The 26,913-nt window shown below is 43.3% G+C and overlaps 2 protein-coding genes across 4 annotated transcripts; one reads left to right on the plus strand and one right to left on the minus strand.

The window, feature by feature from the left end:
* Nucleotides 1-398: 398 nt before the first annotated feature.
* LOC120568788 (Golgi reassembly-stacking protein 2-like) lies at nt 399-9,411 on the plus strand. Its single transcript, XM_039816492.1, has 10 exons — nt 399-585; nt 1,437-1,517; nt 1,622-1,825; nt 1,918-2,004; nt 2,135-2,265; nt 3,018-3,150; nt 3,539-3,656; nt 3,842-3,955; nt 5,663-5,779; nt 7,895-9,411. The coding sequence occupies exons 1-10, from the start codon at nt 523-525 to the stop codon at nt 8,170-8,172; spliced, it is 1,326 nt and encodes a 441-aa protein (XP_039672426.1). The 5' UTR covers nt 399-522; the 3' UTR covers nt 8,173-9,411.
* Nucleotides 9,412-9,993: 582 nt separating this feature from the next.
* Nucleotides 9,994-25,895, minus strand: LOC120568786 (serine/threonine-protein kinase tousled-like 1-B). 3 transcript variants are annotated; one of them, XM_039816490.1, is made up of 22 exons: nt 25,431-25,894; nt 23,396-23,517; nt 22,773-22,841; nt 21,373-21,411; nt 21,188-21,263; nt 21,059-21,102; nt 20,875-20,958; nt 20,682-20,762; nt 20,488-20,580; nt 20,228-20,338; nt 19,332-19,468; nt 18,884-19,075; nt 17,739-17,805; nt 17,428-17,525; nt 17,047-17,128; nt 16,860-16,951; nt 16,677-16,766; nt 15,365-15,534; nt 14,942-15,077; nt 13,700-13,811; nt 13,314-13,421; nt 9,994-12,313 (listed from the first exon to the last, which is right to left on the minus strand). In XM_039816490.1, exons 1-22 carry the CDS (start codon nt 25,555-25,557, stop codon nt 12,164-12,166), a joined length of 2,280 nt encoding a protein of 759 aa, XP_039672424.1. In that variant the 5' UTR covers nt 25,558-25,894; the 3' UTR covers nt 9,994-12,163. The 3 variants fall into 3 exon arrangements, with proteins under 3 accessions (XP_039672424.1, XP_039672423.1, XP_039672425.1); XM_039816489.1 differs by having other exon boundaries at nt 20,875-20,964; nt 25,431-25,893; XM_039816491.1 differs by lacking the exon at nt 21,373-21,411 and having other exon boundaries at nt 20,875-20,964; nt 25,431-25,895.
* Between the last annotated feature and the right edge of the window lie 1,018 nt (nt 25,896-26,913).

The raw sequence follows: 26,913 nt of genomic DNA on the forward strand, positions 1-26,913 counted from the left end.
GGGCACAGGTTTTGTCACTAAGGCCAGTTTGTCAAACGCGGTTCCCAGGCCCCTCGGGCTTGGACCCCTAATGCCCAAAATGTTACAGTGAACAGTTTGCATGTTTGTTCTAATGTGGCATAACATTAGTTTATATTTCAACTTATCAATTGCATAAATGATAGCACTTGGTTTAAGTGGGGTGAATGGTTATAGGAGAACTGGAGTGTGTTCAAAAATAATTCTGTCAAGATTTCTACATTATATGTTAAATATTCAAAACATGTCCGAAATAAATAGTAAATAGCTACCTCTGTGTTCGTTTCAAAGCTTTGTGTCGACTCTACACTTAATATAAATGAGCTCTTTGAATGAATTGCAAATTTCAAAAAGGCGTTATTTCCTGCCACGTAACGGCGCATGCGCATCGCTCAGCTAACCCTTTGGCTACGTGTACCCGGTGTGTGGAAGTGTTCAGGTATCGCATCTCTGCTGGGTAACAAGCTGCCATTAACATCTAAAACGCCTTAAAAGAGCGGAATCATGGGAGGTGCGCAGAGTATGGAGATACCGGGAGGAGGCTCTGAGGGCTACCACGTCCTCCGGGTGAGTTTTTAGCTGCTACAGCTTGCTGTTAGTTGTTAGCTTAGCATCGGGTCAGAGGCGGAGGATTCCCTGCTCTGTGTTGACGAGAGGCCGGGGATGACTGCTGGGGGGGCCTCCGTCTGAAAAAAACATGTAAAAAAAAATGTTGTGTGCGTTTGAGTTGTGTCAGAGTCACAGATCGTGTCTCGTTGTGCTTTCTGTTTATGCCTGCCTCTTAACTAGTTAAATATGCTACCTAGATGCTAACCACCACTGTCTGAGCTAGCCGAAGCTACAAAGCTGCACTGAATGACAGCTGCCAAGCTGGTTTTTGTCAATGCATCCGTTATCGAACACGCCCCTGTGCCTAGTGCTTCTTCTCCCTTGTTTTGCAAAATTGTGACTAAGACGGCTCTAGTAGCAAGCTAACACTGGCGAGTTAATGTCATCCTATTCCAAGCATCCCAACTTGATTTATCAGTAACGTTAGTAACGTTAGCTAGATGCTCAACTGGACAACAGCACAGTTGAAGACCACAGGGTCACCGGTCCCATCCTGCCGGGACAAAACCTCTAATTCTAACCGATTTGGCTGCATGTCCGGTAATGGACATGGAGGTTACTACAATGGTAAGTTAGTTGTATGAATCTTAAATCAAACCATGTTTGTTTTCCCTAAAGTTGCTTACTTGGAAGCCACTGAAGACCCAGCTCCCTTGTATGTTGGTTAGCTCAGGTACAACCTGTTTCTGCTGTATGGAGTATCTCGGATATTTTTATTTACAAGAAATTGATTTAAATGCAGAAAGTGACAGCGTGCAGTCCAGCAGCAGCAGCAGCAGCAGCTCAGGTTTTCTCTCGTTTCTGTGCAGGTTCAAGAGAACTCGCCAGGACACCGCGCAGGACTGGAGCCTTTCTTTGACTTTATTGTCTCCATCAACAACACCAGACTGGTAAGGAAAGCCAGCAGCTGTATCTGGTAGGATCAAATCCAAGTCCCAAGGGACTGCGTGTTTCATGGTTGCCCCTCTGCTCCTCATCCTCTACTTTTCTACAGAACAAGGACAATGACACATTGAAGGACTTGCTGAAAGCCAGTGTGGAGAAACCGGTTAAGATGCTAGTTTACTCCTCGAAGACCCTGGAGCTGAGGGAGTCTACGGTCACCCCTAGCAACCTGTGGGGGGGCCAGGGCTTGCTTGGCGTCTCCATTCGTTTCTGCAGCTTTGAGGGAGCCAATGAGAATGTTTGGCACGTGCTGGTAAGTAACCCCAAAGTATAGTCAGTATTTTATTCTTTTAAGTGGTGCGATGGTCGTTTACTTATTCTCCCCCCTCTATTTTTTTTAAACAGGAAGTGGAGCCTAATTCCCCAGCAGCCCTCGCTGGCTTGCGGCCGCACACTGACTACATCATTGGAGCCGACACTGTTATGAATGAGGTAGTTTATCAGCACTTTGGGTCCTTGCAACCGTCACTCCTGCACATTCTCCACCTGATAATGGTAACGATGGTGATTGTGTGTCTCCTAATTTTATCCACCTTGTCCGCCTCTCTGTGACTTCATGCAGTCAGAGGACCTGTTCTCTCTGATAGAGAGCCATGAGGGGAAAGGCCTGAAGCTCTATGTGTACAACACAGACACCGATAACTGCAGGGAAGTGATCATCACACCCAACAGTGCCTGGGGAGGAGAGGGCAGGTAAATCAGACTTTTTGTTTCAAGTTATCAGTAGTATGCGACGTATCCATCTAGCTACCATTCAAATCAAGATATGCAGCAATCCACCAGCAAAGACAGTGAAGAAGAAGACTGCAAGTAAAGATGGATGTAAACAATGATGCTTTTAAAAAATCAGCTTTACAGATGTTTTATGAGGAAAGAAATGCGTTCAACACATTTGTTAGAGCTTAATGTGTTTTTATTTTTATTTTTTTTTTGTAAACTGAATGTAAACATACATTTTGTTTTGTTAACAAGACAACTCCACAGGGCACCTTTTTAAAAGGTGATGTCAATCTTGTGTTCCAAATGTGTTTTCACTGCCCCCAAGCGGTCATAAAGGTTATTATTGCAGGTTTAACAGTGATTTTTGTAAGTCAACTTAGAACAACCTGCAGTTATGTCCATTTTGTCTATGCTCGTTGCCATTTTTGTGTCCATTGTCTGTCACTATTCTTCATGCATGTAGTTATTTAAGTTATTTTTTTGCATCTGGCACAAGAACATGACATCCCCATTTCAATCCCGCCCACGGAGTTCTGATTTCCCAACACACCAGGGGGAAATGGCCGTCAATATGTACACTACCAGGTGTATTTAAATCGCTGAAAAACTCCGACATATGGGCAGTGATTCAGTGCTCTGAAACCAGGCTAATCTCAAATGTTTGAATGAAAATCTTTAGGTTTGTCAGAGTGATTTGTGAACTTTTTTTCCTCTCCCTTTTCCAGCCTTGGATGTGGGATTGGCTATGGATACCTCCACAGGATTCCCACTAGGCCTTTTGAGGAGGGGAAGAAGATCAGCTTCCCTGGACACTCTCCCAGTGAGCCCGTCAGTCCGCTGAAGGATGGCTTCACTGAGGTCAGGACACACACACACAAACACACACTTAAATGCTTTTATTTGGATCTGAAAGGCATCGCAAGAAAAAAACAAGATCCAAATACTCTGGGAAGAGTCATTGACAAGGTGACAGGTCTACATGGCTCACATACTTTTACAGGTCTTTCCATTTATAATACTCAACACGGTTAAGGATAAACAAAACATCTCCGTCTCCATATTTGCCTAATCATCCCCAAGTGGCTTTGTTTGGCCCCCCAGCTGAGTGTTGGAGTGTTCAAACTCTCTAAATGCAAGGGCAGAGAGCAATGCTGCTCGTTACAGTCAATTGCACGTTTGGATGAATGTGACCTTATCTGTTTGACAGCCGTATCTTTTTCTCCCTCTTTCTTTTTAACACCTTCAGGTCCAGCTTTCAGCAGTGTCCCCCACTGCACCTGCTGTCCCCACTGGCCTGGAAGAAACACTGTCAGGCTTGTCGATCAGCACAGCTCCGCCCTCCATGCCCAGGGAGCTGCAGACAGGTATTTCTGTTCTTACTCCCTTTCTTTCACACACATTCATTTACTCCAACAACAACACATACATTATGTTTATTATATGACAGGGCTATATATAAAAAAATAAATAAAAAAAAACTGTGTCACAGTCATTGTATCTTTACTCCCTAGGTTTTTAATGTGTTACTTGTGTCTTCCTCCCCTTCCAGGTTTGCCCACAGTTCCTCTGCTCTCCTCCTCCACCAGCCTCAGCCCCGCCCTCAGCCCACTCACTCCACTGAATCCTGCCACCACAGGCTTCAACCCCGCCACCACGCTACCAGGTGGGTGATTTCGCAAACGTATTCATTCAAAACACACGTCATCAGTCTGCTGAGTCAGTGAGCTTTTCAACGCCAAACCTTTGGAAGATCCAGTGGGTGGCAGAGGCTTTACAGCTCTTTCTCTACAGTTTTATATGGGTGTGTACACACCCTAACCCCTATTTTCCAAAACAAAACCGTGGCGCAGCACAGACGCGCCCAGTGGAAAATCGGGGTTACACAGAAAAAAAAGAGACTGGTCTGCCTGAACTGCATCAGCCAATATCAAGTCTTATTGTGTATACACTTTGTTGTTAAAAGGACAAGCCCCAACTTATCAGTTAACCGTATTTATTGTTCAATTTAAGCAGCTTCGACTCCCTGAACATAGCCAGGGTGTGAGTTCCTATCAAACTACTATCATAACAACACCAACACCTTTCCATGTGTTTATTCTGGTTATTGTTTTATGTTGCCATAAACTGCCAGCTGTCTGAATTCCCACCTCTTCTTCATTGGATCTCGTTCACATAAAATGTCCCAAGTCACGTGTCACTCCTTAAAGGCTCACACCAACCCGACCGTCGGCAGAAAAGGCAGTCGGACTGATCAGTCGGCTCCCCGAGGTCCAAAAAGTACCTCGGAACACACCGAAGTGACGTCGACCTGAGACTTAGTACGTCTCCATAACAGCAGGCGGCGCTAATCTGTACGGTCGCCCTGAAAAATGAAAACCAGCAGCTGATTGGACGAACGCGTCACGTGGGTCTGGCTTCTCCCAAATTTCAAAGCCAGACCATAATGGTGGCTCTTTCGGAATACGATGTCATATTTTTGAGATTTTACTATTTTGATAATCGGTTTGAGTCCATGGCTGTGTCTCATTCGGCACACTTCCGTCAGTACACTGCTAATGTGCACTGACCACTTACTGCTGTAGTGCCCACTTTCGATGGTTAGCATTGTCTCAAAAGTAACACTTATGTTAAAACACTTACCGGAAACGACGAGCGCTTGGCTCGGCTCGCCGCCTCTCAAAATCTGACAAATGTATTAAACTGACCTTTGTCGATCCAAAAATCAGACCGATTCAGCAACTGTATGGCACGTTTCGGTGAACTATTTTCGTAAAATACGCGATCGTATTCTGAATGAGCCGCCATTATGCTCTGTTGTGAAATCCAGACCCACGTGACGCGTTCGTCCAATCAGCTGCCGGTCGACGTCCCTGGTCCCTCCCCTTTCCGCTTTGTAGTCAAGATGGCGCCCGTTTAGTGCGCGTGGTGTCCATCGTTCCACACTGAACTTTTTGACCGTTTTTTAGGGGGTCATCCTGGGAACTTTCAGTGCACTGACTTTTTGCGTTCTCTACACTACATACTTCAAACTAAGTGTTTGCAGTGTGGAAGTAGGCGGTTTGAGACACAGCCCATTTGTATGGGAGGAAAAAGTACAAATGTTCTGACTCCAGCTTCTTTAATGTGAATATTTTCTAGTTCCTTCACTCCAGTAAACTCAATATGTTTGAGTTGAGACATTTGAGTCATCTTTGCTTTGAAAAACAATGGACATGTTTTCATTTTCTGACTTTTCTTGGTCTATTAACCAAGAAAATAAGCAACCGATAATGGACAATGAAAATAATCGTTTGCATTTGCATCCTTCCTTTTTACAAATGAGTGAATAATAATAGCGCACCCTCCTATGGCATTGTGTGTGTGGTTGTAGGTCTGATGTCCCTCCCAGGTGGCTTACCTCCGCTCCCCAACTTGCCTAACCTCAACCTGCCACTCCCAGACCTCAGTGCCGTGTCACTAGCAGGCACCTTACCAGTAGGAACTACAGGTAAATAAAGCACAGAAAACAAACAAACAAACATTTTCACTGGCATTTGTGAAGTTTTTGGAATTTGACTCTATTGTCCTGGAACTGTATACAGTGTCTGTCTCTGAAGTAGCTGTATCAGACAAACTGGGTAACATGGTACATCCACCTCCAGTATAAAGTTTCAGGGTTTCCGCTGGGTCTTTTAAAAAGTCTAAAATTTCAAAATCTAAATTTTAGGCCTTGAAAAGTCTTAAATTCGCTGAAGTATGGTATTCTAGGTCTTAAATAATTTTAAACAGGTCTTCATTTTCCTACGTCCATGCAACGCTACCTCATTATGCTCATTTTTTAAATTCTGTGGAGTTGTAGTTTCTTTTGCTAATCCAAATATAATTTTGCTGTATTATGAGACCAACATGCAACTTACATTGCAGCCAATCAGCTTTCGTGTTATTGGCGCGAGTCTCTTTCGTATTGTAGCACAGACATAAAACGCATTTTATTCTTCAGCTATGGGGAAGTCCAAATTTAGCGTTACATGGCTTGGAAAAACTGAATTTAGGGCTTAGTTAATGTTGTGGTAGATGTCTTAAATTTAATTCATCATAATAATAAAAGTCTTATATTTGACTCTGTGAAACCTGCAGAAACCCTGAGTTTGTACTTATTATTATAAATATATGTTCTGGGATTCAGAGCATATATGTTTACACAAACTATGAGTATATGGTCTCATACTTTATTCACAATCCTTATACTCTGAATATAGTAATACGTCTGCATTCAGATTCTATGCTATATGACTGAATAAATTGTGTTCGATTCCAGGTCAGTTGGAGATTATAGTTCTGTTGCCATACATGGCCAGGACATCAGGTCACATCTTACAAATATACTTCTAAGTATATGCTTATGAATTCTGTGAGGAGGTACAGGGTCCTTTTGTGTAAGCACGATCGTTACAAACATTAGTTTGTCCCTGTGTCAGTTAAACTGATTAATGGGCCTTCTCCGACCGGCTGTTTGCTTGTAATTTATGTACTTAGTTTGTTTGTTTTTGAGATGTATGCCTTTTTGTATTTTAATTTTAATTTATTCTTTACAGAGTGGATAGCTTTGTGACTAATTTGCTTGTTTGTTTTTATCTCAGGCTGATGTTTGCATTTGTGTTCTTATTTTACGTGTTTTATTGTGATGATTTAGACGGGGTAAACCCAGCCCCATCTGCCGGCGATTTTATTTCGCCCTGCAGCTCGGGCTGGAAACCTGTACGTTTATCTATCCTGCTTCCGTTACAATTTTGCGGGGACCAATCACAAACTTATCCACCTGGTGCGCTATTGGCGGTTTTAACACGATGACGATAGAGAAGCGACCAAGCAGCTTCTTGTTTACGTTCAACATAGCGGCGACCGAAGCGCATCAAGGCAGCAACCCGTCGGTGCCGCTGTCGCTGCTACGTCACCCGGATCGTTGGTGTGATTGGTTGAAGGACTGTCCAATTGCGTTACAGAGTCATTTGAACTACGCCCGTTGATCACGCCTCTTGTGCGGCAGAAAATACAGAGCAGACTCCCCAGACTAATGTTCAATCTTAAAAGATTGAGCTTGGTCTGGTGATAGCCAGACTAATGAGGATTGGTTTTGATGCAGCAATTCTCTTAAAGGAATACTTCACCCTCGAAATGATCATTTGTACATCAACTCAGCCTGTGTTACCTTGGGGTTTTAAAGAAATTTTTTTGTTTTTCTCGTATATATCCACGGTGAACGAAGAATCCCCCAAAAAATCGTTTTTCACCGTGGAGGCATGCGAGGAAAAACACATTTTTCTTTGATGTGGATTTTTTTTTTTTTTTTACCTACCTAGTCAAGGAAACACGGGTTGAGTAATTGATATCCATACAGTATGATCTCTTTGAGGGTGAAGTATTCCTTTGATCCAAGACAATGTTTTTTCTATGAGACCACAAAGTAACCTTTCTCTCAGTGAGAAAGCAAATAAGCGTATATCCCAAAATCGCTGTAAGTACAAGTGTGCAGTGAGGTTAATTTTAAATATAAATTCTAGCAAAAAAAAAAAAATACCCGGCATCAACACATCTCTCTTGTTTTTCGTTCCTTTTTCTTCAGTGCCCCCTCTGGCCGCTCTCCCACACCTCAACCTCCCAGGTCTGGCCCCCTTACCCCCACTACCCACTCTGCCCATGCTTCCGTCCCAGCTGCCTCCTCTCCTCCCTCAGGGAATGGTCCCCCTGCTGCCCACCTCCACCCCCGCTCCCACAGCCTCGGTCACGGTCACAGCAGCGCCTGAGGCCGAGCCCGCCGCCAACCCCACAGTCGCCACGGAAGCGGCCTCCAGTAACGCCACGGAATCCCCGGCCCCCACGGAAACAACACTAACGTCATAACATGGGAAAGAAGATCCCGCTTGCCATTAAACCAAAACACACATCTGGTTTCTCTTCCACCCCCCCCCCTTCCGTCTGTCTTTCTTTCTGTGTTTTTCTATTTATTTGGCCAAGAGGGACTGGCAGACCGCTGCACCGGTTCAGACACCGAGGTCGGCATGCTCCAGGTATGGGTGAGGGAGCTTGTGAGGAGCGATGGAGAATGAATAGATATGAAGAATGGAGGATATTTGGAGGTCTTTATTACCAGATTGTCATAGAGCTTGTCAAAGCCACTGTATGAGGAGGACGAGGTGTACTGTTCGGTTTGTAATTTGCTTCGCTCTTCTGCTGTTACAACAAGGCAAAGAACTAGCTTAGGACTTTTCCCTTTCTGATCTGGCGAGCCTCTCTGTTTTACACTTGTGTTTTTATACACACACACACACACACACACACACACACACACACACACACACACACACACACACAGTGTATGTTAATGGGGCTGAATGATAAATCAAATTTAGTGAATTCCTTATGTTATAAATGACTACGAATAGAACAACTAATGACACCTAACTGGAAGCTGAGCTCACAGTCCAGTCCAGAGGTCATTAAACTGGTCGTACTGGAATAAACCAGGACAAAGATATCAGAAGTGGGCCTACAGGAGAAAAACATCCTTCACTGCTGCTTAAAACATAGGTTAAAGATAAAGGTAAATATGAATTTATGTTATAGATTGGTCTCATCGTTCAGCCCGTATATGTAACCCTTTATCATGAGTTAATGTAACCCCTGACCAATAGATTAATTTGATTGACATGTATACATTTTTGTTGAAATTGCTGTAGGAGTGTCTCCACCCAATGAATGAATCTGCATTGTTTTGCACCACCCTTGTGTTTTGAAATGATTACTCTGTCCCTTTTTGTACGTCTCCATTTATATCCAGAACAGTATCCGTCTCTACTACACAGGGATGGTAAGAGCCTGAAGGCCATGCCAGAGAGGTTTGCAGTTACAAGAAATACGGAGAAGGGTGTATGTGCTTGCTGCTGGGTGATCAGTAGGTAGGGTGAAACATGGGTGCAGGGATATTAATTACACAGCGCGTCTCCTGGCATGGCCAAAGCAAATTGGTAGGCAGTGATGCAGTACAACCACAAGGTGTCACTGTAACTGACACTGTAAACAGAACTTGATGAAAACATCGACACTGTGCACAGTGTGAGCAATAAAGCCAAATTAATTTTACACAATGCCTCTGTGTCTTTAAACCGTGTTTGTTGCTAGTCTTTTCCAGTCTCAGTCCCCAAAAACAAAACGCGTGTAACATGATGTCGAGGAAGTTGGAAATAGTAAAGTAAAGTGAATGAATAAATCTGATAAAATACAGGAAAAAGAAAAGTTAGGAAATGCCTGTATAATTTGTAATGGTTAATGATGTTTCAAGTATGAGATTAACCGTGGCCTGGGAGCAAATAATAGCTGTAATAATTTGAATTATATAAGCAGTTAATTGTGAGATTCAATCACTACTGAATATTGAAATTTAAATGCCACTGAATTTATTACAAACACCATCTATCTGAACCGGGATCCCTGGTATCCTTGATGCTCACGATTGAATATATCATGAATCTTTGACAGTTCAAGGTATAATGTTTCACCAAATCCAGCACTGTAATACCTCGCAGTACTGTGACAAACTGTGTCTGGGAATTTGTGTATATTCTCACACATACTGTAGATAATCACCTTCCTGTGCTCCATCTTATATTAAACACTTCCACGATGCATAATCCGCCACAGAAAATATGGGTCACACTGCAGGAATTAAGACTTGTAAGGCAATTTTTATTGCATATGAGTGACATGGCCTAGCGTCGCAACCCCATCGCTAATGTAATCTGACACGCAGCTCGCCAACGTCTTTACTTGCATCTGTCTACACACGGCTCTCATTAATCACGTGGTATTTGCAGTTGATGCTAGCACCCATTTTCTACTGTTCTTTTGTCAAGTAGAAGCAAATACAAAATTTAGACAGAAGGGGAGAAGTTTGTTTTATGCCTTACTGCACTCAAGTAGGTACAATTACAATTTATCAAACTGGACACTTTACCTGTTCCATTGCACTTCATCACTTGCTCTCATATGGGAGCAGTAAACCGTGAGCAGGTACTTCCTGCATGTTACTGAAAGTACATCACTGTTTGGGTTTTTTGTTCACCTAACGGCTTGCACATAAAAAAAAATTATAAGACTTAATGCAGGCAAGAGTGCAGCGAGAAGATAAGACACCACAACTTGCTGTGAACTGCCCCCACTTGTCTTTTTATCTGACGTCTAGTCGCGGGCGAGTTCAGGTTAGCTTGTATGTGAGAGGGTTTTTATAATGCCACAACAACGTACAGGTTGGTGTTTTATTTACAGGACAACAACATTTGGATATATCCATTTGCTTTCTAGCTGCAGTGAATCATGCTGCAACACAGCCAAACTGGAGCGTGCCCAGTTTTACTGGCATGAACAGGTGTGGTCAACTCTCACTACACAGCATACTGGGACTTCGCTCAATATAATGTCTGTTGAACTTGTACATGAAAGTAAACAAAAACCCCATGTGAACAACATTTGTGTGTGTGTGTGTGTGTGTGTGTGTGTGGTTCCTCTCAACACAGTTCAAGTATGCACATATGCGAGGTGAAAACCATTCGCACGTTACAAACTAAAAGCAACATTTATAGCAGCAAACTGAGAACAGCTTTCAGGAGGAAACACAAAGAAACGGAGCAAAGTGAGACACTGGGAAGCAAGGATAAGCCTCATTATTATGTATTTGCTAGTGAATAATGTCTCCTGCACATGAAATGTACACTAAATTCTGTGTCCCAACAGCTGATCAAGTCCCTCAGTTCAATCCAACTCTCTTCTGGCAGGTTGAGCACATCAATGACAACATGTTACTGTAATACTCTGCCGTTTGAAACATTTCGACTCTCATCTGAACAACGAAAATGGATTTAAGACTGATTCACAGATCCACTTCCTGCAAACCCAGTAGTAGATCTGAATTGCTTTGCAACTGAAGGAGAATGTGAACTGAGGATTGGGCTAGTGATAAGTTCAGAACAAGCCCACGCTGTAGTACTTCATGCCAAATTTATAAAACCAGATTAGCATTATCTGGACCGGAAGTGCAAATCAACCCCAGAAATTTAATCTGGAACTATTTTTTTTTGTTTTAGTCGCTTCCCATCAAAGTTACATCACATTTAAGTGAACCCCCATCATGTGCAGAGGGACTTCAAGGGTAAATTCAATGACACCATCGCTCTGTACCTCATAACAACGGATTGCAGAGTATACATGAGCAGGTGGCCCATATTTAATACACAGACACTCATACCGTCTCTGCAAAACACACACCTGTTCACCCCTGTCTTCTGATCTCCAGCTGGTCAACGCCACCCTCACATCAGCAACAAGAGAACATCTAGAACGGTGGCTTCATGCTGAAGAAATTCTAAGCCATCTTGTGAAGTGTATTATGATGGGCTAAACGAGGTGGACAGGGCATCTAGGCGCTCCTACAGCTGTTGAAATGTCACCTAAGGGGTTTATTTAATTAAGTCCACAAAGAAATCTTCTAGATTCAACGTTTTCTTTTCTGGCTCCAAACAATGCCGAGTCTGTCTTTCTATTCTTGCCCCTCTCTCTTTCCTTTCCATTTTCCAGTTATGTTCTTTCCCCCCATCTCACGCTGTTGAGTTCAGGGGCACAACTCTGTACAACATATGCAAAGGGGAGTATCCCACTTGTACTTCTTAACTCTTTTCCATCTCATGCTCTACATTTAATTCCACTCTGTTGCTTATTCGACCATTTGGGAACAGCTCAGGTAAAAAAAAAAAAAGATCCACTAGATCCATTATCCTCAGATTCCAACAATCCTGCCTTGAGACTGGCCAGAGGGTCCTGTCAGTTACGTTGAGAGAGCCAGTCAGTAGGTAGAGAGAGATGAGGCGGAGGGCTGCAGGGAGCCGGAGGAGTTTGAACGTCTCATGTGAGGGAGGAGGTAGGAGTCCGAGCACAGTTGGTGAACATCGAACCGGTCCTCCTTGCGGTAGGCCAGACAGCGCCGGATAAACGCCTGCAGAGCAAAACATATTATAAAATGAGCTGCAGGCTGGGTGTGTTGTGTGTGTGTGTGTGTGTGTGTGTGTGTGTGTGTGTGTGTGTGTGGACTCATATTTACTTAGAGATACTGTACCTTATGTTGAATTAGTGGCAAACACTGTGCTTTAAACTGTTCTTTTTATAGCGACACATTAGGGATGATTCAGATGTTCCAGCATGTGCCAACGTGTCATTGGATAGCCCAAATAGTTTGAAAGCTCTGGAGGACATTAATACTTAAATTAAAGTAAAATTGCAACACACCAATGTCTTAATTCAGTTATGCTTACACCTACGAGGGTCTGGTGGAACCACAGACTGGATATAAAGATGGACGACACATCTCCACTTCCTCCCACTGAACAAAAGTGAAGCCAAAATATCCCGGATACGGGCGTTGCCAGCTTGTAATTTTGGAGCCAGAGACTGCGCAGTAGTCATCGGGTGGTGGAGCCGCGGTATCAGAGTCCCGCCCATTCACCCGCCCGACCAAATGCGAGTCGATCACAGCTGTCAATCATGACGTTTCACCCCATTTTTGATATTTCAGGTATTTAAATTAACTGGACCCAAAAACAGACATTCCCATGTGACAAGTTAAGCTATAAATGTGTCTTTATAGTTGAAAATTAGAGAAACTGACCATATCAGGATATATAGAAAGTTAAGAAAGATGTTATCCATAGTGTCCACTCCTTAATCCTTTTATGCCAATAGTTGGTTTAAGGTAATGAGAAAATGATATTTACATGGTAACTTGTAAGTCAAAATATCAACTTGATTGGATTAATTCTGGAATATTGCATTCAATATAAACTTAGCCATCGTGCAGTCTGAGAAAACTAGCAATGACAGCAGTCACTTGAGTGGAAATAACTGGAGGTGCCAAGCATTTCTAAGCAGAATGTGTACAGTTAAACCAGCATACTGGTCCTTGTCTCAATACACATACATTACACACTGATGTGTGTTACCTTGGCCTCTGTGCTAGCCTGTGGTTTGGCAGGGAACTGGACCTCTGTGGCTTTGAGGATGGTGTTTTCCTGGAGAATATCCTGTTGTGACTGGTTGTGACCAAACGGCTGGGGGAAAAAAACACATAAAATCACCAACAATCCAATGTCTTTTACGTCGCTTCAACTACTGCGACTGGAACCTGAACAACTAATTCACTAAGAAGAAAATGTACAAAATCTTCTTTTTTTCCTGCCACAACTCAAAGCACTGCCTCTGAGACCGGACCTGAGTGGCCCAACATAGTCATTGTATCCATGTTGAACAAGCTACTGAAGGTGTATAAGGTCTGGTATGAGTTCATTAGCCTTCTCCAAAGTGTAGCAGGTGAGGTTTAGTGTTGTACCTTGCGTCCGTAGAGGCACTGGAAGAAGATCACTCCCACAGACCAGACGTCAACCTTGTTGGAGATTTTAGGTGGCTCCTTCCCCACTACAAAACACTCTGGAGGAAGGTACCTGAAACACACAGAATGCAATCAGTGTCATACAATGTCATATAGAGTTCATACACATTTTTGCAAATCAGACTCCTAGACTTTCCTATGATTATTTCATACCATACAAGTCATGGTAGGCATTTAAACCATATGCAATATGTCTGCCGTTAGGGGTCTCTCTCGATTGAAACACAGACTTTTTGATGTTGACGGTTATAGGACGCCATTGACAGGCGACAAAACGACACACTTCTGGCCATAGATTAAAATTACAGATTGCTCTGGTTTGAAGATTGTTGGAAACATTTGGGATAATGTAAGTACACAACTACAAAAAATGTATAACAGGTATAATCGTTTTTAGACATTTTAATGGAGATATATTACATGCGATATATATTTCAGGTAATTCCTTGAATATTACTTGCACAATCCACTGCCCATAGTAATGATCAAACAGTACGAGATTCTGCGATTTGCAATATGCTACAAGAAAATGGTCAAGAATACAATAATGTGCGTTGAACCTTAAAGACTGACCATAAAAAGGGCTTTAACTAGGGTTGGGTACCAAAACCCGGTGCTAATACGGCACCGGTGCCTAAACGACCGGTATCTAACGGACCGAATTGCAACGCAGATTTCAGCGCCTCATTTCAGTACCAATTAAATGCCTTTTGCACTGCTCTCTGATGCTCTGAAATAGACATTAGAGGCAACAGGAGTATTGCTGCACGTGGTGCTAACACTAACACTAATACACTTGGCAGCAGGTAACGTTAGCCTACCGTTAGCTAGCAGCTGGATTAAACACGGTTAAAATGCTGACAGCTAAACGGTGTAAAGGGTGTCTGTATTTCACTGTAGAGGATTCAACAGCGGGACGTTAAGCAGTCTGGAGCTGCTGTTGTCGGAAAAACAACAGACAGTGCGTTCACTTGAAACTAGTAAACCCCGTGGTGCATTCCAAGTTATTATAAAATACCATATTCCCCTATTTTTTTAAGTATCGGTTCAGGTACCGGCACCGTTTTAAAAGTATCGTTTTAGCACCGGTATCGGAAAAAAGAAAAACGATACCCAAGCCTAGCTTTAACCCACATTACGGTGTCCTTCTGCGAGGGGTATTGGTGTGTGCGTGCGTCTTACCAGTAGGTGCCTGCTCCCTGTGATGTGAGGTCCATCCCGTCCACACCATAGTTATCATCATCCATAATCTTTGACAGGCCAAAGTCTGTGATTTTGATTTCTCCGCACGCAGTACCATCGACCAATAAGATGTTACCTGCGCACCACACAAGACGGTGAGACTCAGTACAGTGTGTGTGTGTGTGTGTGTGTGTGTGTGTGAGTGAGAGAGAGAGAGAGAGAGAGAGAGAGAGAGAGAGAGAGACAGAGTGATTGACGCAAGATCAGGTTTAAATTCAGGGAAGGATTAGTTTGAACTACAGCAGCATCACCAACTGTACTGCATTGTAAACAAAGCAGTATTACGGTTTTCATCAGATTCCAGTTGTATACATTTAATGCCATGTAGGTTTTATCCAAAAACCTTTGAAGCGCGTAACCCACCCGGTTTGAGGTCGTAGTGGATGATGGGGGGTTTGATTTCATTGAGGTAGCGCAGGGCGCTGACAATCTGCATGACAATGGAGCGTGCCTCCTTCTCCGACATCAGCTTGTTTTGCTTCAGGTAGAAGTCCAGGTCGTTGCCTTCGCAGAACTCCAGAACTGTACAGAACCTGGGAGAGCAGAGGACGAGACGGACACACGGTTACATACAGGAGGAAAACATCTAAATTCAACAACTGAATGTGAACAAATCAAGGTCAATGTATTGATCCCAAAGCAGAGATCAACTGCTTATCCAGTTTCTTTTAAGAGCTGGAAGGACTAAAGGCTAAGAGGAGACATTTGCCTTCCCCCTCCTCCACATAGGAGGTCAGGGGTCAGAGTCAGGACTTTCTGCTACCGAGTGAGCCAGACTTAAGTTTCCAGTCATGAGTGTGAGCTACTCAGTTCCCCAAGGAAAGCTTTACCAACATGGTACAATATGAGTTGGCCCTACGCTCAACCTTTGTACTCAACATAGAGATGGGTTCATCTGCTATCTGGACAAATATCGGACGGGTGACTGAAGTTCACATGCTTAGTTAAAGGGAAACGTCCGTTTTTTTCAACCTGTTTTGTGTCTAAGTGACTGATAGGAACAACAATCTTTGACATTGGTCCAGTATTAAGCAAGATCGCTGCAGTCGGCAGCGGTGAAACAAGCTAACGTTTCTGGTTAAACAGAGAGGTCTTAAAAAGGTCTATCTCTGAAGGGATCCTTTTTACAATGTTGTCACACACTTAGAATATTAATCTGAGCCTGTCAGTGGCAAAACGAGCACTTTTGTGAAGGTAAATGCAAGCTGGACAATTGCCCTATTAACTTACATTGCAATCTTGCTTATTACTGGACCAATGTCAAAGATTGTTGTTCCCATCAGTCACTTAGACACAAAAACATAGGAAAATAGGGTCCAGGCTGAAAAAAAAAGTAGTTACCCTTTAACAAAGAAACCTTAAAAAAGAACTCCCATTGTACGGGCATGTTGATGCTGAATCATGCATTTTTCTGTGAACTGCTTTTACTATTTCCCAATCTGATAACACCTGTATGATGTATGCTGTTACTTGTAGCAACCACTGACGTAGAGCCTTCAGGCAGAATTCAAACATTATTGGAATATTTACTGGGTAGGGCCTTTTCTCAAGGTTTGAATCTTACTGATTCAAAACCGCTGTAAAAATGTTTTTTAATCTCGTGCTGGGGGATCAACAACCTCAGGATATGTCAACCCAGCTGGGCTGCAGCTGGCAGAGGTCAAAGGTGACTCACGTGTCAGTATCCAGGGAGAAATAGTCATAAAGTTTGACTATTCTGGGATGGTCCAGCTGCTTGTGTATCCGGTACTCCCTGCATGCATGCCTGGAAGGAAATAAATGTCAATGTAGTGGGCTTGTAGTTTGGGAAACATTTTGTCTTTGTGTATCTTAAGTTGGGTTTGTGTATGAGACCTACTTGTGGTAGTTCTCCTTTTTCTCCTCTCTCCAGTTCTTGTTGAGTTGGTGGATTTTAACAGCTGCGTATCGCTGCTCAAACAGGTCAAAAGCCTGAATGGGACAAGAAAATGCACACGTATGTCTCCAATATTTTGCAGAATAGGGAAAAAAAAAAAATAATGATATTCCAACTACACAGACATTACCTTATAGACTTCACTGAAGCCGCCCCTGCCCAGCAAGTGCAGCAGCAGGTACCTCTCATTCAGGGTAGGATGGTCTTTAAAACTGTGTGAGGAGGCACAATATGGTTTGTTTTATGGTGGTTGCTTGTATCCGACTCTTGTCACCTTTTAAACAAGCACTTTGCAAAGATGATTTTTATTGCACTTCCATATTCTTACATCTAGGTCTTTCAACTATAGAAGACTATTCTGTTACTTAAATGTTTTGTATTGACAAAGTAAACTAAATGTCTTGAGAATGGAAAAAGATTATAATTTACATCTATTAGGCGGGTTTTTAGTCCCAGTCTTAACCATTATGCTATTTGGCATGTTATGGTACTGTAATTAGAACGGACTTACGCCGAGCTGTCCTCGTTGTTTATCCTCTTCAGCTCTCTGATATGGAGGTTCCTCACCCGCTCCAACCGCTCCAGCTCCGCCTGGATCTCAGCTTCCTCCTGCATAAATACATCATATGAGAATCTGTTCCTGTGTAAGGATTCATGCACCTAATACACATGTATACAATCAAACAATTTAGGACTCCAGCGGCCATTTAAAACTGAATGCATAACCATCTATGCATTGTTTTGATTAGAGTTTCAGTGTTGTAATGCACATTTTGGCCATTTCACTAGATAACAATGCTTTATGGTCACACTGCTACTGACCTTCTTCAGATGTCCAAGGCGAAGCTTGAAGATCTCTTCCTGCTCGTGGTACTCAGCGAGGGTCAGTCTGCCAAAATACGGACAACTCAAAATCTCCGGGCGAAAAAGAAATCTCAAAAAACCCACTTGATTGGGGACATTCATTTTGGGCTACAGGAGTGATGATTAGTCATCTTGCAAGGATTGATTTAAGCCTCCGATTGAAGAGGAATTGGGAAGAAAAGTGTATCTAAAATATTGCTCCTAACTGTACGTACACACCGCCGCCGACTTGAGCTGCAAAGAAGCTCTGGCCGCCCTGTCAAGGACGCTTGTCAAGAAGTACGGGGAAGCTGTTTGACGCTTTGGCCGCTTTGACGTGGCAGCATTCTTCGATCATGTTCAACACATGATTGAAGACAAAGCACAAGCAGCCACTGCACGGCCAATACACTGACACTAGAAACCTTTTATAAATTACATATATAAGGACAGAATTTGTATTGTTTGTTGGTCGCAGCGGTGTCTGTTAGCAGTTAGCTCGCTCATTAGCCGCTGAACCGCAGCAGAATGCAGGCAGAGCAAGCAGCCGCCAGCTGTTGATCCGTGCAGGACTTCACCGTGAGCGGACTGTTTACAGACCATGTGACGGCAGGTAACGATAACTGGTCCCTATACGCAAACAACGTCTTATCATAAATGATAGGGGAACCCAGCAACGGCGATTATGAGCTTTTCCTCCATTTTCACGGAACTAATGTTTTGGTAGGAACAAAAGTTTACATCGTATGTTTCTCTGGGATCAGCCAGCGCGAAGGACGTCTATATTCCGATTGGTTGCTGGTGTTTGCCGCTGCTTGCCGCTGAACCGCGTCATAGCTCGTTACCATAAAGTTGACCAAAGTTCAACTTTCTGATTGACGCTCTGGACGCTCAAAACGCGACACCAACAGATTTGACGCTCCTTGCAGCTGAGAGAAGCCAGCTTCCATTGAAAATGAATGACTTCCGGTATCTTTAGAAGCTCAAGTCGGCGGCGGTGTGTACGTACAGTAAGAGTTCTACAGTCAAAAATATAGAAATGGGAAAATCATCCCTCTCATTCTTTATGGTCCAGCATCCTTCAGTTTTACATTGACAGTATGTAGCCATTTCAGTGTACTTACAGTTGGGGCAAGGAGGGCTTGAGGAAGGGGTCAGAGTCGTTGCCGTTGACCACCTTAGTTTTGCGCTGCTTGGGTTCAGAGGTGGAGGCCACCGAGAGGGAGGGAGATGCAGGGTTTGGAGGCTTCCTCTTGGCCAGCAGCTTCCTCTGTCGCTCTATCTCCTCCCTCTGCTGGTTGATGCCCTCCTGTTGCCTGCACAGAGAAGAGGACACGGAGGCGTTGGGAATGGGTCTTACGGGTAGTGCTGTAGCAGACAATAAACAGCCTTTCATATGTTTTATACTTGGCTGTGAAGTGACGCATGCACAGAATATCTACTCAAAAGCCACTTTATTTCTGAACCTGCAACACAGTGTAGAGCGCAACGCTCAATGCAAAATCTAAAAAGTAATATGCTGAAATTCATGTCATTGGATGGAACACTATGCATGAGTTTGCCTTCTCTCACTTGATCAGGTTCTGGAATGCGTATCCGTCCGTCCACTGCTCCGTGTAGGACGCTCCGTGTCTGACAGTGGTGAAGTGACCGAGACGGAGACGGTCCTGCATGCTCTTCTCACGACACGACTGCTTCTCCTGGGTGCTCTGCTCACAAAAAAAGGCAGACATTGGAAAAAAAAAATGTGAAAAGTGACAAGCCCTCACCTATAACCTCTCTCAACACAGACTGAATGTGTGCTACATTTTTTTAAGTTAAATACATATTAAAGCCCCATTCAGGAATATTTCAATAGCACTGGATCACTTGACTGTACTTGATCACTCTTGGTGCATCTCTACGCTCCAGCCCAAAATGGTGGAGACCTAGGGAAAACTGGCAAATATCTACCAACGCGCAGACCGAATTTTCCCCTAAGGAGTTGTCCAAAGCAGAGCTAAAACACCAGAGAATATATTGCTCCGTATCTGTTGCGTAATGTGTAAAGTACGCACGTTTCTAATCTTTTATGTCGCCAACACATTAGATGTACAAACACGACGATAGGGCGGGGCGATATGACAATATACAGTATATTGTCAAAACAATATAAAAATGTCTATGAGATACATTTTTCTACATTGTTTTTTATAACGACGGCGAAAATCAGCGGCCAAACTGCGTTATGTCATTTGGACGATGCTTTACATTCGGATGCTTGCACGTGGGACCAAAGCTGGAGCGAACCATAGAGGTGCCGTGTTACTATCATGGAGTATGGAGAATACAAAAAGAGGCTTTACCATATGGTCATTTCATATAGACTATTTACATATTGAATTACCAGAAAACAATGCCGCTGTTTTTTTCTTTAACCAAATGTACAGTGAACACACAAAAGGGTGCATGCATGCAAAGACAGATACCTTCTCTACAAGCAGTTTCTTGCTCATAGTGATGCACTTATTGAGCCTCTCCTTGTATTTCTCCAGCAGTTTTTGCTGTTCATCTATCTGTCTCCGCAGGTCACAGTTAGCCTGTAAAGGAAAGACAGCAGGGATTGTATTACGTTTGGTTGTGTAGGTATAAACATAATACAAACCTGACCTGATAACCAGTTGTACATTAGACAGTTGTCCTCTTATGCACTCTCCATCAAAACTCAGTTTATGGATGCTGGACTCACCCTGAGCAGGTCATCTATTCGCCCTTCTTTTTTTTCCAGGTCCAGACTCTTATTGCTCTCCAGAGCAGCAAGTTTCAGGCCTGTTAACTCCGTCTAAAAGATTCAGACAGAGAGGTACCAGTCAGAGGTATATCAATAAATGTACAATGAAGTCTGTCATGTGAGTGTTTCATGTACAGTATGCATCACATTACCTGGACACACTTGCTGGAGGAAGCTTTAGGATTGTGCTCCCCAAAACACAGACTTGTAGGAGAGGAGCTATTCTGCCGGACCTACAGGCCAAGTGGTATTTTTTACATCTTGTAATAACACACAGAGACTCACATCCTAATAGCCCATCAATAATACTTGTGTAAAGCATTCTACGGTTTGTGAAATACTCACGATTGAGCCTGGGGCAGAGTGCGAGTTCTGTGGAGAGCGACGAGTCGATGGGAGGCCTCTGACTGGACTGGAACCATTTCCACCCTGGAACTTTGCAGAGAACATGGGCAAACTTAAAAATCGGGTTCCAAAATAATAACGATCATACCATTTTGGGATTGACGGGAGTTGCTGTAATACTCACGTCAAAGTAGTCGCTGATCTTGGGCCCACGTGTGGAAGTCTTACCTGCATAGAAAATTTGAACAAAGATTGAATGCAGAAATGCATAGATGCCTACATCACACTGATTTCTTGCAGGTGTCAGTCATACCTTGACTACTCTCTGAATAGGTTTCAGCTTTCCTTTTCCTCCCTCTGGACGATTCAGAGTGCTTCTTCTCCGGGGTCTGTGAATCCATACGAAATAAGAGAGAAAAAAGAGGCATAAATCCCTTGTGTTTTACCTAAAAAAGCTGGTTTGAGTGGTGGTGTTCAGCAGGAAGAAAGAGTACATACTGAGTAGGCAGGGGAGCTCCCTCTTTTCAAATCAGAGTTCTTGGGAAAAAAAAGAGAAGGAGAGGTGGAGGTAGTGGGAGAGAGAAAGACAAGTAGGCAGTAGGCTTGCCGCGGTAGTAGATGTTTCCAGTGGTACACGGTGGTCGAGCATACACCAATTACATTATTCGCCCACCACCCCCACCGTTGTTTTGTTTTTATAGAACTAAAACCCATGTAGCTGATTTTCGCGTCAGCGCCCACGTTCATCAAAAAAAAAAATAATAATAATAATTGTAAATCCTAAGCTTGTTGTCAATATTACTGCTCCGTATAGTGGCAGCAGCAGAGTCGCAGCACAGAGTATGTCATGCAGAGAGTAAGGCCGGTTACACACTGGATGCGTCGCATGAGCGTGTCAGCTGCGTGGCGTGTCCGTTTATATTTCGGGCTCCCATGGTAACAGGTTACAGCTTACACACTGGCTGCGTGACGCGCAGAAAACGCGTGCCTACTAGAAATAGAACAAACGCCTATTTTTCACGCGACACGCAAGCGTGTTGGAAGCGTTTCCAGGCAAAATAGAATAGGAAAAGATGTTTATATGTCATTTAGACACAAATACATATTAATAAATGACATTTTGATGTTTGAAAGTCTCTAGGTTTTGATATAAATGTAATTTAAACAAAAAAAATCGATTTTCTAATATTGCACCTGTCAATACAGAACTAAATATTCTGTAGCCTATTTTGCCGTCAATACTGCCGACGTTGTCTTTGCTGTAATCAAATCAGTATATATTTATGTTTAACATGGTATTTCATTTTAACATTGGGAAACATACATGTGTCCAGACAAGGCTAGCAGCAGCACCGCGTCAGACACGTTTCTGGTGTGTATAAAGACATAGAAAATTCCACGCAGCCGCCACGCAGCTGACACGCAACAGAAACGCCAACCTCATGCCACGCAGGCAGTGTGTAACCGGCTTAAGGAGAGTTTACCAACAAGACAATGAAGGAGGATTTTTTTTTTTTGTCAAAACCAAAACCACCTATTCGGCAATATTTTGGATTTAAATCCATTGCTAATGGGGAGCCTGATAACGTTAACGAGGCAATCTGTAAACTGTAAACTCCGGCGGCCACCTCGCAGACAGAATGCGGCACAGAACAACGGCTTCGCAGCGGAAGAGAGTTTATTCACCGATGGGAAAATGACCTCACCATGGCATCCCTATTGGGTAGACCAAGGATGTACTGAGAACATGCAACTTTGTCTAACCAGGCTTTATTTTTGATATCTGTGTAATAAAGTAAGTAATATTTCATTTCAATTGAATTTGTTCGGTCTTCTCAAAATAAATTAACAGTCACCCATGCCCATTGCAAAAATGACTATGTCTGTGTGTGTCTTACCTCGGACTCCTTGTCGCTAGATGAGCCCAGACTGCCATAGCTGTGGTTAGAGGACTCATTGGCCAGACCCTGCACAGAGTGAGAATTCAAACAAATAAGTGAACACATACAATATGAAAATAGTCTCCACAGGTGTGTGGTGCTATCAAAGTTTTGCAACCAGATGAAAAGTAAACAACAGTGAACGAAGCCTGGGTGCAGTCTGACACGTCTGATAGGAATCCAGATCTTCAGTTGTTAGGTGTGTCACTTGGCTCTTTTCCACCACATGCCCGTTTCCAGGAACACTGCATCCTTTTTAAGGAAAATAGGAACTTTCACCTGCTTTTCCACCATGAGAACCTGGGTGTGGTTTTTATTTCCTGCCTCCAAAAATTCCCCACTGCTGAAGCAGTACTTTCTGAGGGCCTAGGAACTATCATGGTGGAGTTAGTCACTAAAGTTAGTCACTGACAAACACGAGCCTCAAGACTGCTACAACTTGTGTACGGTATTCTTTCTACTGTAGTAGTAGTCTCAAAAAAAGTGTTGTCTTGTGAGCAAACATTGTGACCGACTGTGTTTGTGTGTGGTGTGCAACGTATCTCAAAAACAAGGCTTCAGTTTTTCTGTATTGCGGTTACCTTAGCACCTCCACTGGTGCTCCCAGTGCTGCCTCCTGTGTTGCCAGTGACAGCTCCTGTGAACCTGGCCTCCAGCAGCTCCTGTCTCCTGGGGTCCAGGCTGTGCAGCTCCTCCATGGGGCCTGGCACAAGGGGATCAACACAGTAAGGTTAGACGCTTTCATTATTGTCATTACAAGCAAAACGGCAGTGACATGTACAAGGAATCAGAGCTATTAAGCCCTGAACATTTTCTCTGTGACCAAATTACGAAAAAGGAATAAAAATGGCCAAAGAGAAGGAACAGAGGACAGTATCTGGGGGAGGATTAGTGAAAATTAGAGTGATTACAGGATAAAAATAGAAACATTAATTTGATTCAGTCAGCTGGGCAGTAGAGGTAGCTCTTTAAAAGATGCACTTTCATGCTACAATGGAAGATACTGCAGATGAGTGACACTGCATTTCTAACTTAAGCAGGAAGGTCATTCTCCCACTGGGAAGTCAGGAGGGAGAAGAGTCGAGGCCGACCTGAGCGAGTCTCCCAGTTTGTCAGCACAAAAATCTTCAACCGGTCGAGCCCTTCTATTTTCTCTCAAGTTAGACCGTCACAACGGCCTCATTGCACAGTGCTAAACTAGTCTGTGATATTTAGGGATCCCAATTCCTCAGAAGCCTTGCAGATAGAGCACAACACCAGCTTTCCAGTTTTCTTTCAAAGTCACGTCTTTCTACAAAGCTGCACAGGCAATGAAGAATACATTTGGGCCTTTTAGCTGTAATGTAGCTAATTCAAAAGCTACACGTGTGCAACAATGTTACTAATGCTGTTGAGACAAGACACAGCTTTTGTTTAACAGGCCAAACTGCCTTTTGCCTAGTGTTACATTTACATTTCCTCACGATATAACCAGATTTGCAGATGTCAGAGTGGTAGACCAAGCCATAAATCTGAACCACAATATTCATATTCATGAAATGATTCTCACAAAAGCAGTTGCCTAAACATATATGCTGCCTGACTAGGCCTTGTTCTATGACAACTGGTTTCCAGGGAGAGACACACTGGTCCTCCGCTCCTCGCTGACTACTGCTGAAAGTGTTTGTTTCCTTATTGGACATTTCCTGGCTGTCATCTTTACATAGCTTCTGGCACAGGAGCAAGCCCTAAAAGGCATAATAGCCATTATGAAGCCCCTGAGCAGTTAAACAGAAAGCAGAGCACACAACAAGGCCTGTGTGAGGTTATCTAAGGACAGGGGAGAGCTTAATTAATCCATATAGCTAGAGCTTCATATTACAGCATTATTTTGTATGTTAGTAAATAGTAAGTTGAAACAGTATTTCACGTTAGACGTCTATAGTTGAAAATGAATTATTAAACGATTACCTCTGTACAGTAATTATAACGCATTTATGGTCGTTCTTACTAACTTATTCACATCATCGCTGTCTAAATAGTTTAAGAACAGATCATGTCCTGTAATTATTACACTTAGCTGGAAGAGTATAACTAATTGCTCCCACTTGTGATCACTGTTTTGTTACATCACAACCATGCAATATCGAGTGAATAAAGTCGTAAACACATGTCGAAAAACAGATGCATCCAAACTGGCCAAAAGGGTAAAATCCAGGGCCTGCTCTCAAGTTTATAGCAGTGGGAGCATGCATTGCAATGCATTAATTGGATGCATGCATAGCTACGTTGTTTAATATCCTACTAGATGCTGTTGATAGGGGGGCATTTGCAAACTGCTACAAAAACACTGCTACCGCATCAACAGCTACGAGTAACAAGAAATCATGTAAGCTTACATACAAAACAAGCTAGCGCTTCCTTTGTGCAAACATGATAGCTTGCTGCTACTTAGACTGGCCATCAACTGATCTGACAGCTGACGTTTGGCTTCCAATTCACGGCATCAGTGAACTTGACATCCATTTTTACTTCAACAAACGTTAGCTCGACACGGCCAAAATAATCCACTTCTCCTGGAAAGGACACACTTTAAGGAGAATACGAGTCAGTCGTACACTTGGCGAGCTAATATACCTTCCTTGCTCTTTGCGGTCGCCGTTATATGTTGTTGAGAAATCGTTGGGGACGAGGAGAGCTGCGACCAAGATGGCGTCGCCTCCAAACTTCCACCACCACTTCCACTGTTACTTTGGACACTCATGAAGCCACTTTACCGCCGAGTGGAGCCAGCGTACACACTGCCGTTCGTGGAAATCCCAAACTTGCGTCCATCGATGACACCTGCTGTAGCCAAACAGGCCAGGAAACGTTGAGTCCTATCGTTTTTGTGTTGCTAGACGTCTCGCATTTTGTGACCCGTGCGGGTCCTGCGGAGGAGCGGCTTCTTTAGAGACTCGCTGAAACGGATCCAATGTAACCTTTGCATGATGACCGCCCCGCGCGCCTGTCAGCATCCAGTTCGCGAACGGAGCTTTGATTCTAGTAGGCGAGGCTATCGCGAGGCTGGCGCGCACCTAGCAGCGCGATGGGGGATGGCATGACACAGAAACAGACACTGATCTGGGATCATTTGAGCCTCCTTCAAACTAGCCATAGGTTGACTCTTAGGCACATCTCAGCGTCGACCTGAGAACAGCCTCTTGTTTTGGTGAAAACAACAAACACCCCGAAAAAAATGGCCGAAAGTTCTTGTCTGCTTGAGGAGAACGACAGAAAACAGGAAAACATGCGCGCGCTAACGCGCGCGCGCACACACACACACACACACACACACACACACACACACACACACACACACACACACACACACACACTGTATGTATATCTATATATAGATATAGATATATATCTATATATAGAGATAGAAAATATATATAGATTATAATATATAATGTAAATGTATATGTAATGCATAGATACACGTGTGTATGAGTGAGTAGATGTGCAAGTTTGGGGGGGGGGGAGGTGGGGTGCAGGTGGGAGGATAGTGATGTGGTCTGGGCTATAAGGTCTTTTGTTCCAAATTTGGTGCAGTGCATCAAAATGCCTTTGCCTTCTTGTAGGGTAGCATACAAAAAGCGTGCACACACACAGACTCTTTAACTCTTTGGCCTACATCTTATTACACTCCTGTCTAATTTATTTTGAAAACAATAAATTTCTTTAGCATGAAAATAAATTTACTGTAACCCAGACTGTGAGATGAGAGTTGGCAAATGTGTGTCTTCCCTGATGCAAACAAAATTACACAACATTTTTTTAATCTATAATAGCCTATTTGAAAAGTAAATTCTAAGGTAATTTCATTGGTTCAGATGAGGTATTTAAATGATAGTAAATGCACTGCAAGTACCTGCTCCACTTACAGTCACATTGCATCATGAAATAGACTGAGGCACAAACCATAATACTGCACTTCATATGCACCTGCCCATGGTAACCTGAATTTTTGGTCACATGGTTGCCATGGTAACAGAGCAATAGTCTTGACAGGCAATGAGGAGGGTTGTATAAGCAGTCTACTACATTACACTACTACGTGATACACAACACACAC

The sequence above is a fragment of the Perca fluviatilis genome, chromosome 11 (assembly GCF_010015445.1).
Source record: "Perca fluviatilis chromosome 11, GENO_Pfluv_1.0, whole genome shotgun sequence".
Classification (NCBI taxonomy): Eukaryota; Metazoa; Chordata; class Actinopteri; order Perciformes; family Percidae; genus Perca; species Perca fluviatilis.